General features: G+C 50.8%; 3 protein-coding genes across 3 annotated transcripts; 2 read left to right on the top strand and 1 right to left on the bottom strand.

The window, feature by feature from the left end:
* Window positions 1–837: 837 nt before the first annotated feature.
* On the top strand, window positions 838–2,369 carry COCSUDRAFT_43532 (alpha/beta-hydrolase; the record flags this gene model as incomplete). The annotated part of the gene is made up of 4 exons (XM_005645703.1): window positions 838–988; window positions 1,263–1,441; window positions 1,684–1,843; window positions 2,179–2,369. The coding sequence occupies 4 exons, from the start codon at window positions 838–840 to the stop codon at window positions 2,367–2,369; spliced, it is 681 nt and encodes a 226-aa protein (XP_005645760.1).
* A 3,998-nt stretch (window positions 2,370–6,367) lies between these two features.
* On the top strand, window positions 6,368–8,083 carry COCSUDRAFT_57125 (hypothetical protein; the record flags this gene model as incomplete). Its single annotated transcript, XM_005645702.1, has 5 exons — window positions 6,368–6,544; window positions 6,756–6,880; window positions 7,097–7,312; window positions 7,614–7,722; window positions 8,036–8,083. 5 exons carry the CDS (start codon window positions 6,368–6,370, stop codon window positions 8,081–8,083), a joined length of 675 nt encoding a protein of 224 aa, XP_005645759.1.
* A 242-nt stretch (window positions 8,084–8,325) lies between these two features.
* Window positions 8,326–10,561, bottom strand: COCSUDRAFT_33827 (hypothetical protein). The gene is made up of 8 exons (XM_005645701.1): window positions 10,478–10,561; window positions 10,198–10,229; window positions 9,973–10,053; window positions 9,787–9,888; window positions 9,569–9,626; window positions 9,368–9,445; window positions 9,123–9,197; window positions 8,326–8,919 (listed from the first exon to the last, which is right to left on the bottom strand). Exons 2-8 carry the CDS (start codon window positions 10,203–10,205, stop codon window positions 8,788–8,790), a joined length of 534 nt encoding a protein of 177 aa, XP_005645758.1. The 5' UTR covers window positions 10,206–10,229; window positions 10,478–10,561; the 3' UTR covers window positions 8,326–8,787.
* Window positions 10,562–14,263: the final 3,702 nt, after the last annotated feature.

Genomic DNA, 14,263 nt, shown 5'->3' with positions numbered 1-14,263 from the left:
ACTGGCAACTGGGCTCAGACGTCGCTACACGGTCGCCACCTGGGCCCTACAAGGTCACTTTGGGAAACGATTGACATTTTACTCGATTAAAATTGATGAAGTCATTTTTTAGTGAGCACGACGATTGCTCCGTGAATTTGGTGTTGGCCCTTTCTCTATTGGATTATTTCAATTTGTGGTGTCGTTCCGAAACGGTGATCTGTTGCAATGGGTCAATTCTTGGAGGCCTTCAAGGGGGCCAAGGTATGATATGCTCACATCGAGTAGTATCACAAATATCTACTTTTAGTCCGACTTTAATCAGTCACTGGCCCAAGATCATGGGCCACAAAATCTTCACCCATCAAAACTTGAACGGCATGCCCAGCCTGAATTGATGAAGATCTGCGCTGTTCCGCTCAGGTTCAGTTGCAAGAATGTCCTGGGAACAAAGAACGGATCGTTACATTACTGAGGATCACAAGGTTGCTTGCAACTGAAGCCTTGGGAGCCTTCACCATGGTGCCCTTTGGTGAGAGCGTGCATGTCAGACGTGTCCACCTGCGTTCCTTACGTCTTCATCTATGATAACAACTCATGAGGCTCCACTGAGCAGGAAGTGTGTTGTACTAGGCGTGCGTGCGCTGCGAGCACACAGAGCCCTGGAGCTCTATCCAGGAGAGCGAAGCAATCGCGAGTCTGTCAGCATAGCGCGGGATATCCGGTACAGCATCCGTCCTGCCCTGTACACGACCAATTACAAATCGGCAAGTGACTCTTACAACCCTGAGAGCATGCCAGTCTGGCAAAGCCCATCTGAAATGCCCTTGGCGGCCTACGCTGTGCAGGTATGGGCCCATGCCGCGAAATATCATGGACATTTATGTACCGCCCAGTGAGCCTGCTGGTTCTGACAACAGTGAGCCATTAGGCAATGATGATGAAGTTCTGAGCAGCAGTTCGGGACGACCTGTTGCCGTCTTCTGCCACGGAGGAGTGTGGGCATCAGGTGCGGACTCCCGCACTGTTTGATCAAGTTGTGCGCCTGCATTTTCCAAAAGGCATGCATGCTGCAAAATGGCTGTTGCATGTGCCTGCCAGCTCATATGGTTGACAGAGTTTCTGGCCACAGCGGGTTCAAGGCTCCTGAGATTAGAGATGACCCAAGAGCACCACCCACGTGCCAGCCTGCTCTTGTGTCAGATAATATGTTGGCGACAGCGGGTCCTGGGCTCCTGGGGTTGGAAGATGACTCAAGAGCAGCATCGCTGTGGCTGCTGCAGGTGCAAAGTGGCATTATGCCCCCATGGCAACGAGACTTGCCCAGCAAGGAATTCTCACATGCGTCGTGGAGTACAGTTTGTTCCCAGAGGTCAGGGCTCCAAAGATGGTGGCTGAGTTGTCCTCCGCCCTTAGCTGGACCCTGGACAACATCTCGCAGTATGGCGGCAGCCCGGCCAAGGTGATTACAGCTTTGTTTGACTAGCATCTGTAAGTTCACTCATAGTGCCGCAGTCAAGTTCAGTATTGAAGGCTCAATGTGAACCTGAACAACTGGTACATCAATCTTTGCAGCAATTCACGACAATCCAAGAATCTTACAAAGGATGGGGTCATGACATGTGCAGATCAGCTCAGTGATGGAAGTTACATTTTGAAGTGCTCTTTGACCTCTTCACATGGAGATGTTGACTGTAAATGCAGGTGACTGCCTTGGGCCACTCAGCAGGGGCGCAGCTCTGGGCGATGGTGCTTCTTCACAGAGCCATGACAGCGAGTGAACAGCGCCTGCGTAAAGAAAGCAGGACGGAAATCGATCAGGGAGCTGCCACCGTTGACTGCCGCATGCCTGCACAATTTATTGGTGCGCGTCAACTGCTCACGCTGCCAACAACCCTTTCAGCACACTAGCTCTTGAGTACACTAGCGCTGCTGATCGGCAATCGGTTTCCTGTCACTCAGCAGGGCCGCCAGAGACTGCAAGCCAGGTCCTCTCATAATTTCAAGTCAAGCATGCTGGGATGAGAACGTGAGTTGTTTCTATATCAATATGAGTTGTGCCCTCCTAACATTCTTTGCTGGCAGTTCACGCAGTGTCTTCTTTCAAGTACATATACCCTGGCCACGACAGACTAAGCCTTAGCCTGAACCACATCCCTGCAAGAATGCGCATCTCAGCAGCACACTTGATCTGTTCAGGCATGGCGGGTGTGTATGACATCGGGAAGCACTACCAGTACGAGGCGGCGCGAGGCGTTCACTTTCTGTCGACAATGGCCCGCGCAATTGGCGGCGCCGCGCGCTTCGCTTCACAATCACCGGCCGCCATTCTGGCGAGGGCAGCTGCGCGCAGCTCCGGCCCGAAGGAGTCAGAACCTGCTGCCCAGTGAGTGTCCCATCTCAGCCTGTGAACGTTTGAGCCATGCTGGGGTAATGTGGAGACACTACTGCCCCAGGCTGAAGAACCCGCAGGCCCATATGTGTTTGACATGCTTGTTAACAACTTGAAAGGCATTTGGCTGGTTGATGACTGCACCTTGGACAAGATCCCCTGTGAGATATCCCTTCGGCGCATTCTAGAATGCTGCTCAGTAACTCTTTTGAACTCTGAAAGGCCATGCATTCTCTCTGGGCCGTGGCCAACCTTTATATTATGCCACACAATGGCTGTATTGATTTGGACCATGAGAAGTCATGCTGTGCAGGTTGGGGCGTCTGCATGGAGAGGCCATTGCAGAGCGCATTGGCTTCCAGAGAGGCGGATATGCTTTGGGTCCATCTACAGCTCACGCAAAGGTACAGCATCATTCTCCCAGGTGCCCATTACATCTGCCAATTTGTGGTGAGGCTTAAAGACCTTGATATGAGCAATTCAGGTGGAATTTTCCATGGAAGGAACCTAGAAAGTTCTCCTTTGACCTCAATGGCTTGAAGAACTCCGGCAACAAACTGGACTTGTTCGCAAATAGGTGTCGCTGGGAGCATCCTGTACAGAAGCAGAAGGCAGGCAGCAGAGTGCAGTGTCTGGCTCCAGAGAGCCAGAGGAAAATTTTGAGTTCAGCATGGCAGCTGCCAGGCAGCTGCCGCCATGCCTGCTAATGAGCAGCCTTCCTGATCTGACGGTCCCCTGGTGCGTCTGTCTTTACACAAACTCTGCTGAGTTGACCAAAGAATCCAGCATGGCTGACCGTCCTTGAAGATTGTCCACAGGCACAGCATGGCGACAGCAACTTGCCACACCATACGCAGCATTCTCATAGCTCATGAGGACAATAGAGAGCAAGAACAAAATTACTCTCTGATTTATGGAAAAATCAGAGAGCTGCAATTTTATCATGAAGAATGATGGGCTGTGCAGGTATGAGAGTGCAGAGATGTTCTGGCGTCTGCACGACTGTGGCGTGCCCACGAAGCACCTTCTCTATCCTGGGCTCAACCATGCAGATTTTGTGACTGCTTGGAGGCCGCTGCAGCAAAGGCGGCACACAAGGCAGAGCAGTCTGGAAATCAGTTCTCTCAGAGGGACAGTGAAAAGAGGCGTGCCTAGGAATGCAAGCAGCCAGACAGAATTTGAGGATGATCTTACGGCTGTCTTGAGCGAGGTTGCAGCTGTGCGATATGAAAGGAGGTAGCGGGGTGATTAGTCATACCGCTGCTCTCTGGTCAACATCACTGCTAGTAGAATAGGACTACGGCGCCTTGGCGTATCCTCACATGGCCATGGCATGCACAGCTGGGGGGGAATCCTCTCAAGAGCTTGGGACACACACTGCTCCGTACTGATTGCTTCATGCCTGCATTTTTGTTAGCAAGTAGCAATTGATGCATTGCTGCTTTTCTGCTGCATCACGTTGCAGCTGCCGGGGCTGCCCTGTGATACATGCACCGCTGTTTGAAGGATTCAACAACTCATCTGTCAAAGGGTTTCCGCTCCAGATGCAGTGTGTTGCTGTCATGCTTTTGCTTGGATTGCAAATTGCGCACTTCACGATTGGCGCCTGTGTCAATGTTGTGTGGGAGGTACATATAGCTATGTATTGTGCGGTGCCGAGCTGCGGCAATGCAATCCCAAGCGTGCAATCATAATGCGGCACATACTGGGAACATTTTATTGCGTGCAAGTTCTGCTGAACGTCTTATTACAAGGAAAATCTGGCTTGTTCCACTGTTCTGGTGGTCTGCTCATTGACTTAAGCAGACATCAAGGCTTACTGTTATGGCAAGAACCTGGGAGCTTCTGGGAAGCTTCCAAGCAGTTGCGATCACGCCCCTGCACTCCGTGCATTGGTGCTTCCTATCACCATGCAGCTTCTGCATGACTGCACCACATGAAAATACACATCTCCAAACCTCATGGCAACAGACAGTGAGTGCGTTGACTGGTGCTATAGAAATGATGCTGAGAAAAAATCGGTTAAGGTGTCACAAGCTCAATTGTCATGGCTTTCCGTTCACAAAATGATCGAAACAGGTCACAAGGGCATGGACAGGGCATGTGAGAACCTGTGAGATGCCTCACAGAAGAACAATTGGACTGAATCGGGCATTTGGCATCGTGCTAAGTTGACAAACAAAAGTCCACAGGCAAAATGTACAGGCAGTCATAGAAATGCAGAATAATTTAGCTCTTGATGATCGCTCACGGGAATTGCACCTCTGTAGCAGGGAGCATCACAACTGGCGCAATCTCTTGCGCTCTGCTCTTACTGGCATCAACCCATCACGTATGCCATCTTGCCACACTCAGCGGCCAGCACCAGGAGTCCCCGTAGGACCTGCGGCGGAGGCTGCTGTCCACCTGCTCACGCAAATCATGAACCTCCTCCAAGGACTGCCACCAGAGCTCATGTCCGGATGCCTGGACATTTTAGCTGGTTGGACGGCTGAGTGCCGTGCGGTACGGTCTTTACCGCCATTCCCGGTGAGTGGAGGCGCATGTAATTCGCTGTCGAATTCTGTCCCAGCAACTTCATTGCGTTCCGTTGATCTATGCATGCATGCACTCATGCATGCATGCCCCCTCTCATACACCGTGATCACAGAGCACACATGCCAAGGGAGTCACAATGGGGAGGTGCGCACCTTCACAAGCGGGCATGACCCTTCAATGGAGCTCAAGACAATTGAAGCATACAGTTGAAACATGCAAATTGCCTGTCCAAAGCATGCTTGCGGTACAAGAACAGGGTCAAGCTGTTGCGTGTCCCTGGATTGGTCGAAATGCTCTTAACGTTAATCTCAGCTGGGCTTCAAGGTCTGTCCTGTAAATACATTGACAATGCTGGGAGCAGACTTGAGTGTGTAAATACATTGACAAGCTTACTTTCTCACTGTCTACTCTGGATTTTCTGCCTATTTCATGCATGGACTGCATGTCTTACTAACGGGGTCTCGGTGTCCCTGGCTGACATGCCGATGCGCTGCTGCAAGCGCCTCGACAGATTTCGACTGTGTAACTTCACCGTGTTCAAATGCCCCCACGCCCAAGCCTGGTAGGCGACTGGAGAGAAGTTTTGCTGAGAAGAGGGGTACAAGGAAAGTCTGTCATTCCGTGGCCTCAGCCCCTGAATGTAGCTCGGCGTGCTTGCGAGTGTGCTCGAATTTTCGCAGTAAGGCCCAAGGATCTAAACGCACGTTTCATAGAGCTACACATTCAGTCCCGCATAGGCCCGACCAACTGGGAGCACTCGGAAAAAGTGAACAAGCAGCTCAGGACTCCAGCGTAAGTTCGATGACTCCTCCTGCACCTAAATCCAGCATCAGTATCTCTTGCCGAAAGCTTCCTGTAACCTCTTTCGAAATATCGTAGATCTTTCTAGCATCCCTATGATTGTGCCGTCTGAGAGCTGCAGGGCACAAGACGCATATGGCGGGTGGGGTGACTACTCAGTCTCCCATAAATTCGGCCCATTCTGTGTTGTGAACATGCCTGACGGAGCAAGGCTTGTGATTGGATATGAGCATGGTAAGTCTTCGAATCTTTCGTGTTTGATCGAATTCTTCCGAATCGTCACCCCGACTGTTCTGCCAGACAGCTGCTTGCTGCAGGTGGTCTTAACGACGCATATTTCACCATTATCGAAGAGTACTCTCCTGCAGAGCACAAAACAGCCTACCTGGCCTGGCTCATTGGTACTGAGCGGAAGTGGATCTCGTGGGTTCGCGCAAACGCTGCAGGTCGACCCCTTCTGCACCAAGTTTTCGATTCCAGTTTGCAGGCTCCACATGTCCATCATGATGATGCTCAAGGACATCTTGTGTCACTTCTCATGCCTGGATTTTACTCGAGTCCTTCAATGTCCAGAGGGGGCAGCCTCACCAGAGCATTAGTTTTCCTGACATGCATTGTGTGCACCAGCCGGCTGGTGGGAGGTGCCTCGCCCCAGGCATGTCCACATCCCAGTACATGGCATCGAAGACTGAGGTATCACCGCCATTTGTGGTGCCGCCCTGGGCGTCGACTGCGAGGGCAGCCTTTCACACTGCAACTCACGCTATGAAGAGCTGGCTGCATGGGCCTGACCTGCGTTGCAGCCTGAATTCTCCCGGCAACCTGGACAGTGAGGTGAGCCCACGAGAACTTCTTCTCTGTTATCACAGTGTTGTGAAGACATCTGCATGCCTTCGTGCCACGGCTGGCAATGGCAGAAACAATACTTGCATGCTGGGCGCTGGAACCCGTAGAGGCTCTTCAAGGCTGTGGCTTGCAAGCTCAGGCATAGTAGAGATCTCGTTGCCAATAGCCGTCTGCCTGAGGTTGTCACTGCTGTGTGAAGGGCGACAAGCGTGAACTACAGGTGTATCTCCTGCTGAGGGGCATCGAGTGGCGCCCCACGGGTGACAACATCGATGACATACCCCTCTGCGCTCAGAAATGGACGATGAGCACATGCATTGCCAGGTGCGACCTCAGCCAAGGCTGCCCTTTGCTTGCTATTATGTGTTCCTTCTGAAGGGCCATCTAGTAGACTAAGATGTTGATAGGGAGGTCAGTGCAATTCCTGGGTGGGTGTGATGAGCCTCATGATGAGCCAGAGATTGAGAATCGGGCATTGCAGGGGCAGCAGCTTGCATCTGTTGGTCCATTCCTGCAGGCTGACACCCTGCTGCTGGTCAGGGATGCGCATGGCGGCAGTGCGCGCAGCGACAGTGCCGAGGTAGCAGGCGACATGTGGCTGCTGCGCAGCGCTCTGTGCGCGCCGGCCGCTGGAGAATGGCCGTGCGAGGAGCTCAGCGGCAAGGCGCGAGGGGAGCTGCCGCTGCTGGGCGAGGGCATGCCGTGCGACTGGCACAGCAGGGTGGAGATCGATGCAAGTGGCATCTGCCCACACGTGTGCGCACCTGCACCGCTCCCCATCAACTCTCAATGACTTGCATGCGCCTCAGTGAAGTCCTGGCAGCGGTGACCTACTGCAGCAAACCTTGTTGGAACACAGCCAGAACAGCACAGACTTGTTTCAGCCACCAACTTTTGACTCAATTTTTGATTTGGGCTGAATGGCATCTCTGCGATAGAGTAGCATGTTGCTCTGCTGGAGACCTGCTGTCAGAGGATGGCGTCATGAGCCATCCATCAGAATGCTGGACATGACTTGAAGTCGATGACTAATCACACAGCGCATGCATGCAAGCAGGTGGGGGCAGGCGACCTGGGCGGTGACAGAGATGGAGGAGATGGGCGCGGAGCAGCTGCGCATTCCCTCTGATGTGCTGCTCTGGAAGGAAGTCCAGGAGTGGCCTTGGGTGCCATCGGCTGCATTTGTTTGCATGCAATACAATCAAGAAGCAGGGGACATGTACTGAGTACCCGCTGCAGCTGAGCCCCCACAGCCGGCAGGTTAGCATCTGATCAGCAGCTTTTTTTTGTGGGATGCTGTTGAAATCCTGTGCGGCCATATTCACAATTGAATTGTTTGGAGAGAAGGGCTGAGAAAGGGATTGCCCGTGCAGGCATGCGCTGGCTGATGATGGATGATGGAAGTGTCGCTGCTGGAGCTTGAGCAGGCGCTGTGGGCGGAGCAGCCTTGCATGTGCACATGTGCATGTGCGTTTGCAGAGCACTACTGTCATCGACAGCCTGGCTGCCGTGCTAATGGCTGGCTGACAATAACCCTGACGTCGCCGCCTCTCATTATCTAGCATGTGCCGTGGGGGAGATATGTTTAGACGTGCACTTTCAATCTGTTTCTCCATGCATGTGTGCATGCTTGCTTCACTTATGTGCACCGCTTGTATCTATGCAAAAGTAGCAGCTCAGATGCGTGGCTCAGATGCGACGGACACATTTTTTATCTTGGAATTTAATCTGCTTACTATAGGAGTTACATGCAAAATTGCTTTATGCTGGAGTCAGGATCACACCATGTAATCACAGAATATTCAAGGCAATCGCGACAGAGCTCCATAACGGATCCGACATGTGCACACTAAGAAAACTACAATTTTCTATATATTATATATATAGCCTGGATCAATCAGACATATCATACATCGAGACGATCCTATACATGAAAACCAAACACATACTGGCACCTGGGAGTGATGTCCCAGCGCACAGAATGACACCGTGACATCGAATGATTCCAAAGTTTCGCCATCAGCTGCTCACACTGACTTTATTGTGCAGGACTTCAGCAATAGCAAGATGCCAATCAAGCAGCACGGGGGATATGGCATTCAGGGATGACTGCAAATACTCTGTTTACGCCTGCCTCTGAGTGCATCTTTGGGCTTCATAACGGCCAAGGCTTCAGTCCTTGCCGTGCCCCGAAGTCAGCATAGGAGTGCAGCAGTGCTTCAGCCGCGCATCTACCAGTAGGCAATGTTCCGTGTCAGGATGTATCGCTCCCAGGTGCAGCCCTCGGCATTCAGAGCCGCCAGGATATCCTCATCCAGGTCACAAACGGGCACTGGCATGCCCTTCATGCTCGAGTAGAAATCCTGTGCACATGTCATGCTGTGAAGCTCAGAACAAGTACTGCATCTTGACAAATCTGTAGGGTGCAGTGGCATGCACAAGGCCTCAAGCTTGGCCGGGACGTAATGTCTATCATGTAATTGTAAATCACTGAGAGCATAAGCCATATTAATTGCAAAATTGGGTCAACATGCACATTGGTGACATTGGGCAGCAGGAAGTCCACCTCGTACTCGTCTGCAGGCATGGAGTGACGCCACAGCGGGTCAAAGTCGCCATCTTCAAACACTCGATCGTCCATCTGATCACACAGAAAGCTTAGCACAGTGCTCACACTTTGAGCATGCTCTTAAGTGCCCTTCTGCCCAGCTGCAGCAGCTGCAGGGAGGAAACTCCACAGCAACGCATAGCGCATGACAGGCATGCAAGCAAGCAATTCTTTGGAATTGGACATCAGGTCAAGAACCATACAAATTCCTGCGCTGCCATCTCCGCCTCCACCTCCCTCCTATGTCGGGCGATTATTTCGTCATCAGATAGTCCTCGATCCTGCAACACCCATATGCAGATTTGACTATACCTACGGAGCGCAGATGATGGCTCCCTGCAATGAGATCTGAAGACACAAACATAGACCCTCGTTTACTCATTGCTGACTGCAAGGGGAAGTACCTGGGCTGAGCTGCCAGTAATCTCTTCCGCTGTGTCGTAAGGCCCCTCAAGAAACCTCCTGTGCACAGACAGAATATTTTGCATGCCATTTAAGTGCAACACTACTTATTAGACATACTATGCAAGGTGAGCAGGGAAGGGCAGAATCACAAGAAGCACTGGGACAGCAATTGGAGGTGCCAACAGGTAGCGTGCAGCAGAGGTGCACTGCAGCTTGCCTGAATTCTTCCTCCCCGTGCAGGACCTTGACAATACCATGCTTGCTTCTGACCTCATCTAGATCTCTGGCTGCCTTCTTGGCACTCTTAGTGTCCCTCTGCCTGCATAAAACATGACCAGCCTGTAAGCTGCAACTAGTGTGAGCAAGGCACTGCAAAAGTTTCTCTTCTTTTAGCTGAACACACCCGCCATTGAAGTGAAGGTGGAGTTGGTAATGCTCCAACACTTTTTTCTTGTTTTGGCCCTCAGTTTTGTTCTTGTGGCGCCTGCAGGTACTCAACGTGTCAATATTGCGACTATTAAGTTGAGGAAAAAGCTACTCTTAATCTCATGACCTTTGTGTTAAAGTTTCTGCAAGTGCCCGAAGTCTGCACGGAGCCTGGCAAAAGAACGGGAGGGCGTGATCGTACCGAGGCATCTTGGTACACTGCTCAAGCCAGCCCTGCAAATAAGATCGAGATCATGTTGGATAAATATTATCTGAATGGCCTGCTACAGCAGATGCTCAGACACGGTATGATCAGTCACTGTGCTTTTGCACAGCGCTGATCTACGAAAGGTCATACACGAGAGACGTTCAAGAGTTTCTGCTCTCAGATACCAACAGGTACGATCCCGAACTGGTGACAGGACGCATGGCAGGTTCCCTGAAGAGACTAGTGGGTTGGGTTGAAAGTTGGAAGCAACTACCTGGCGAGTGGCTCAATCCCACAGTAGCCTGCAGAGTTGCCGGATATCTGGATTACAAAAAATAGTGCTTCAATTGAAAAAGCGAGCAGCGAGGTCGCAAAGAACCTTTCAAACTTTGCCGACAAGTGAAAAGGTCCTCGCGTTGGAATGAAAACTTGGAGGAACGCCGTCGTTCATGCATTGACCAGTCACAATGTGACTCATCTCTTCACACTGCTCCTGGATCTGGAGAGGTGCAGGCAATGCGGCAATGTGGCGATTTGGCATCGTGACTATCAACTGACATTCAACGAGTGGCAGTGATGAATTTTTTCAAGCCCACGGCTGGTTCGTTATTACTGATGAGTTAAATGCTGCCAAGAAATCATGAACATAGGGGATGCTGTGCTAGATAGTGAGTGCCGGTCCATAAATTCCAGCAAAGACCGTATAAAAAGAATCTCTGAGAGACTCTTCGGGAAAGAAGACCGCAAGTCAAGTGGCCTGCTGTGTGAGATCACCGAGTTACAGGTGAGCTCAGCCCCCATGTCCTCTGCCCTGCTTTTGTGATCCTATTCCCTTAAAGTATACAGATGTGCCAGCTTGAAACTTTCCAAGCGTCACTGATTCAATTTGGCACACGGAAGTTCCTTGCCGTCTGGCTTGTGCAGGAGAAGAAGAATCAATATTTTGCCAAAGTGCGGGAAGGAACAGAGAAGCTCGGCACCTTGGATGTCGCTTTCAGAAACACACAGCGTGGGCACCCCCAGTACGCAGCCCGGCAAAGGCGGCTGAGGGAAGTGGAGCACGCGAAGCAATCAAACTACATCGAGTTCAAGAGGTGCCAGAAAGAGGTCGTGGATTTGCTCAACGAAAAGGTAGGGGAAGCAATGTAAGGAAATTGGCAAAAGGAGCACCTGCGTTTCTCTGCGAGAAAATGTCGCTCTTATATTGTGCTAAAAGTTGTGTGTCTCTGTTGTTGACAATACCTGCTGTTGACAGGACCAGCTTGAGATCGAGAAAACACAATGCAGGTGTGCCCTCTTAATCCACCCCAGCCAAACATCTATGCCGGCATCAAATTTAGAACAGATGCATAAAGGAATTTGCAGGCATGGCAGCTCTAGACTGGGCATTGTTTGGATTGCCCACAGTTTGTCCATCAGACAAGGGTGTTCTATGCAAGCTGTAGCCATATTGTATTAGACGCCTTTCTTTCGCCTGCAATCCATCTGAGCAAATGATTTCCGGGAAAATCCTCAAGCACACAATAAAAGTTCTCCTTTGGTGTGGATGTGGCAGGAGGAACATCATCAAAAGTTATGATATCATGGTCACGTACAAGCTGGATGATCCTTCGCAGTAAGACCATGATGTCAGCACCAAATCAGAAGCTTCCTACAGCCTCCAAGCAACCTTCCTTTGAACCCACCATGTCAGCAGTGGACAAGACGCTTCCTGCAGATCCCAAGTAGTTGCGGCCTATATAGTCTTGAGGAAGCATGCCTGGAGTCATGTTCACTAGTTCAAGCGATGCTGCAGGTTTACAGAGCCCAGCAATTGCGGCAGAGCCGGTGCACTTACTCTTTAGTGGCAGCTGGACAAGAATTTTTGTCGCATGCAAAGAATTGGGGTTTGTATGAGTTGCTGAAGGTCTCACGTTACTGGAAAATGTGTTATATGCAGCACTCTTGCTCCAGTGAGACATGCTGGGCATTTAGAGATCTCAAGGTGCGTGTAGGAAGATTTACCTGCGAAGTAACCAGTACTTCATACAGAATGTATCGGTCAATCAAAGTGTAAATGTCATGTGTCTGAACAGTGCATTCGTGAGGAGTGCGATTCCCACATGTCTATTTACTGAGTAATGTAAAGTCCCTCTCTATCCAAAGAGGAATTTTTTCTTCAGCACCCAATATTCAGAGGTTCTTTGCCTATTAAGTACACCTCCATGTTGGCTACACAAAGACTGCATAAAGAAGCTTCTTGTCTTGACGGTGTACTGTACCAACAAACGGCTTGCAAATTCAAGCCAGATCAGCAAAGGCTGTGCCCTGCAGCTGTACAAGCTCCGCCACAAAGCGTCTGTGTCACTGGGAGCATCGTGGGTCAAATAGCTGTCTGGCCGATCTTCTTCTTTGGTATGAATGGGTCCTTGTGCGCGCTGACAGCTGGTCAGAGCTGCTATCGCGCAGAGCGATGGGGCCTCCTTCTCTACTCTCACCATCGCCCGTTTCCCTCTGCATGCCACAAGAAATGCTGTGACTCGTCCTGTATGTCAGCACTTACTATTCCTTGGTAAGGCACCAGCTTGACCTCTGCAGAGCATAGCACCTGACACAACAGAAGGGATGCCTTAATAAGCTGCCTAGAGGGCACTCAAAATTTGAGATTCTGACAGTATAATTCTACCCAGTACAGAGCAGTAGTTGGCGGCTGTTCCAACGCAAGCAGACTCGCTTCTCTATTCCAGCAGCTGAATACTTTGTCTAACGAGGGTCTGTTTCCACACACACATACCGCTTTATCTCTGTGGAAAGCGATCAACAGGGAAGGCAGAAGCATTGTTGCAATCAAAGACTCTGATCGGATCTAGCAGGGATAAGCAGTGACTCTGCAGTCTCAAAACGTACGAACACACAGCAACCAGGGCATTTCAAGTGGCAAGGGAGACAACACGCACACCTGCAAGGCATCAAGGAGAGGCACAAGAAGCTGTCGGTACCCGACACCAGGAACTAAGCTCAAGCGACGTTCAGCGGCCCCCCCTGTTAGACATGACTGTCTTCGCCAGCTGCGCGCATGCGGGTCTATTTCAAACCTGAGGGACCAGTCACGTAGCTGCTGTCAGCATGCGCATAAGAGAGCCAGTCAATAGAGCATGTCAGTAAGCCCGCTCCTGAGAGCCCTCATTCGGTCGATAAGATATTTTGATGCCCTCATCAAGTCCAAGATGCACGCACCACTGCACGACTCACGATGCTGCTCTGGCTTCAATGTTGTTTCATGCAAGAAAGCCCATTGAACAGATTACCGTGTGAATTGTCCTGATCACCGACGATCTGTTCGTTCGACTGCGCGTGGTCTGGCTGTCCTTTTGGTATCAATTCCACTTCCAACTCTGGAAAGTGCCTCCCCCTTCCTCAATACCTTCAGCAACTGTACCAACTGACGGACATTGCGCTGCCAGATCGCGGCAGGCTCAAGTAGATGTCGGTGTTGCAATGAAGTGGTACCTCCTGCTGAGATATAGGATTCGAATGATATTATTATTATTATTACAGTGTCGGCAAACCCAAAGCCCGAAGGCCATAGGGCATACACAGAGAGTGTCTGCAGCCACATCTGTGGGGCCTGAAGGTCTGGTCTGCAGCCCAATGATATACCTCAACTATTCGTTGCGAACTTGTTCAACTCAACTCAAAAGACTATTGAATTGAGTTTTTTCGAAGTGTGGTCTGCAAGTGAACTACAAATATGGCCTGAATGCGTGCTTTGCATGTGTCTTAGTGTGCCTAGTTGGCGCACTATGAACAGAGACGGGAGGGAAGAAGGGACTAGCGCGTGCGCAGCTAATTCCCACCCGTAATAAAAAATGGGTGCCTGATTCGAGCCTTATGCTCGCCGGTGTAAATAAGAGTACCTGTTTTCTTTTTTCCCCCTTCTAATATCAAGGTGGGAAGTGTCCTTTTTAGAGCAATGAGACAATGGCATTGCCGCCATCATGGCAGGCAAATTGCTGCCATGGCCATAGAAGACCGCATGTTGAGAAAACGTGCGCATGCAGTGCATCAGAGCAGCGCTAGC

Source organism: Coccomyxa subellipsoidea (assembly GCF_000258705.1).
Source record: "Coccomyxa subellipsoidea C-169, whole genome shotgun sequence".
In the NCBI taxonomy this organism is placed as follows: Eukaryota; Viridiplantae; Chlorophyta; class Trebouxiophyceae; family Coccomyxaceae; genus Coccomyxa; species Coccomyxa subellipsoidea.
This window is presented reverse-complemented; position numbering and strand designations above follow the sequence as displayed.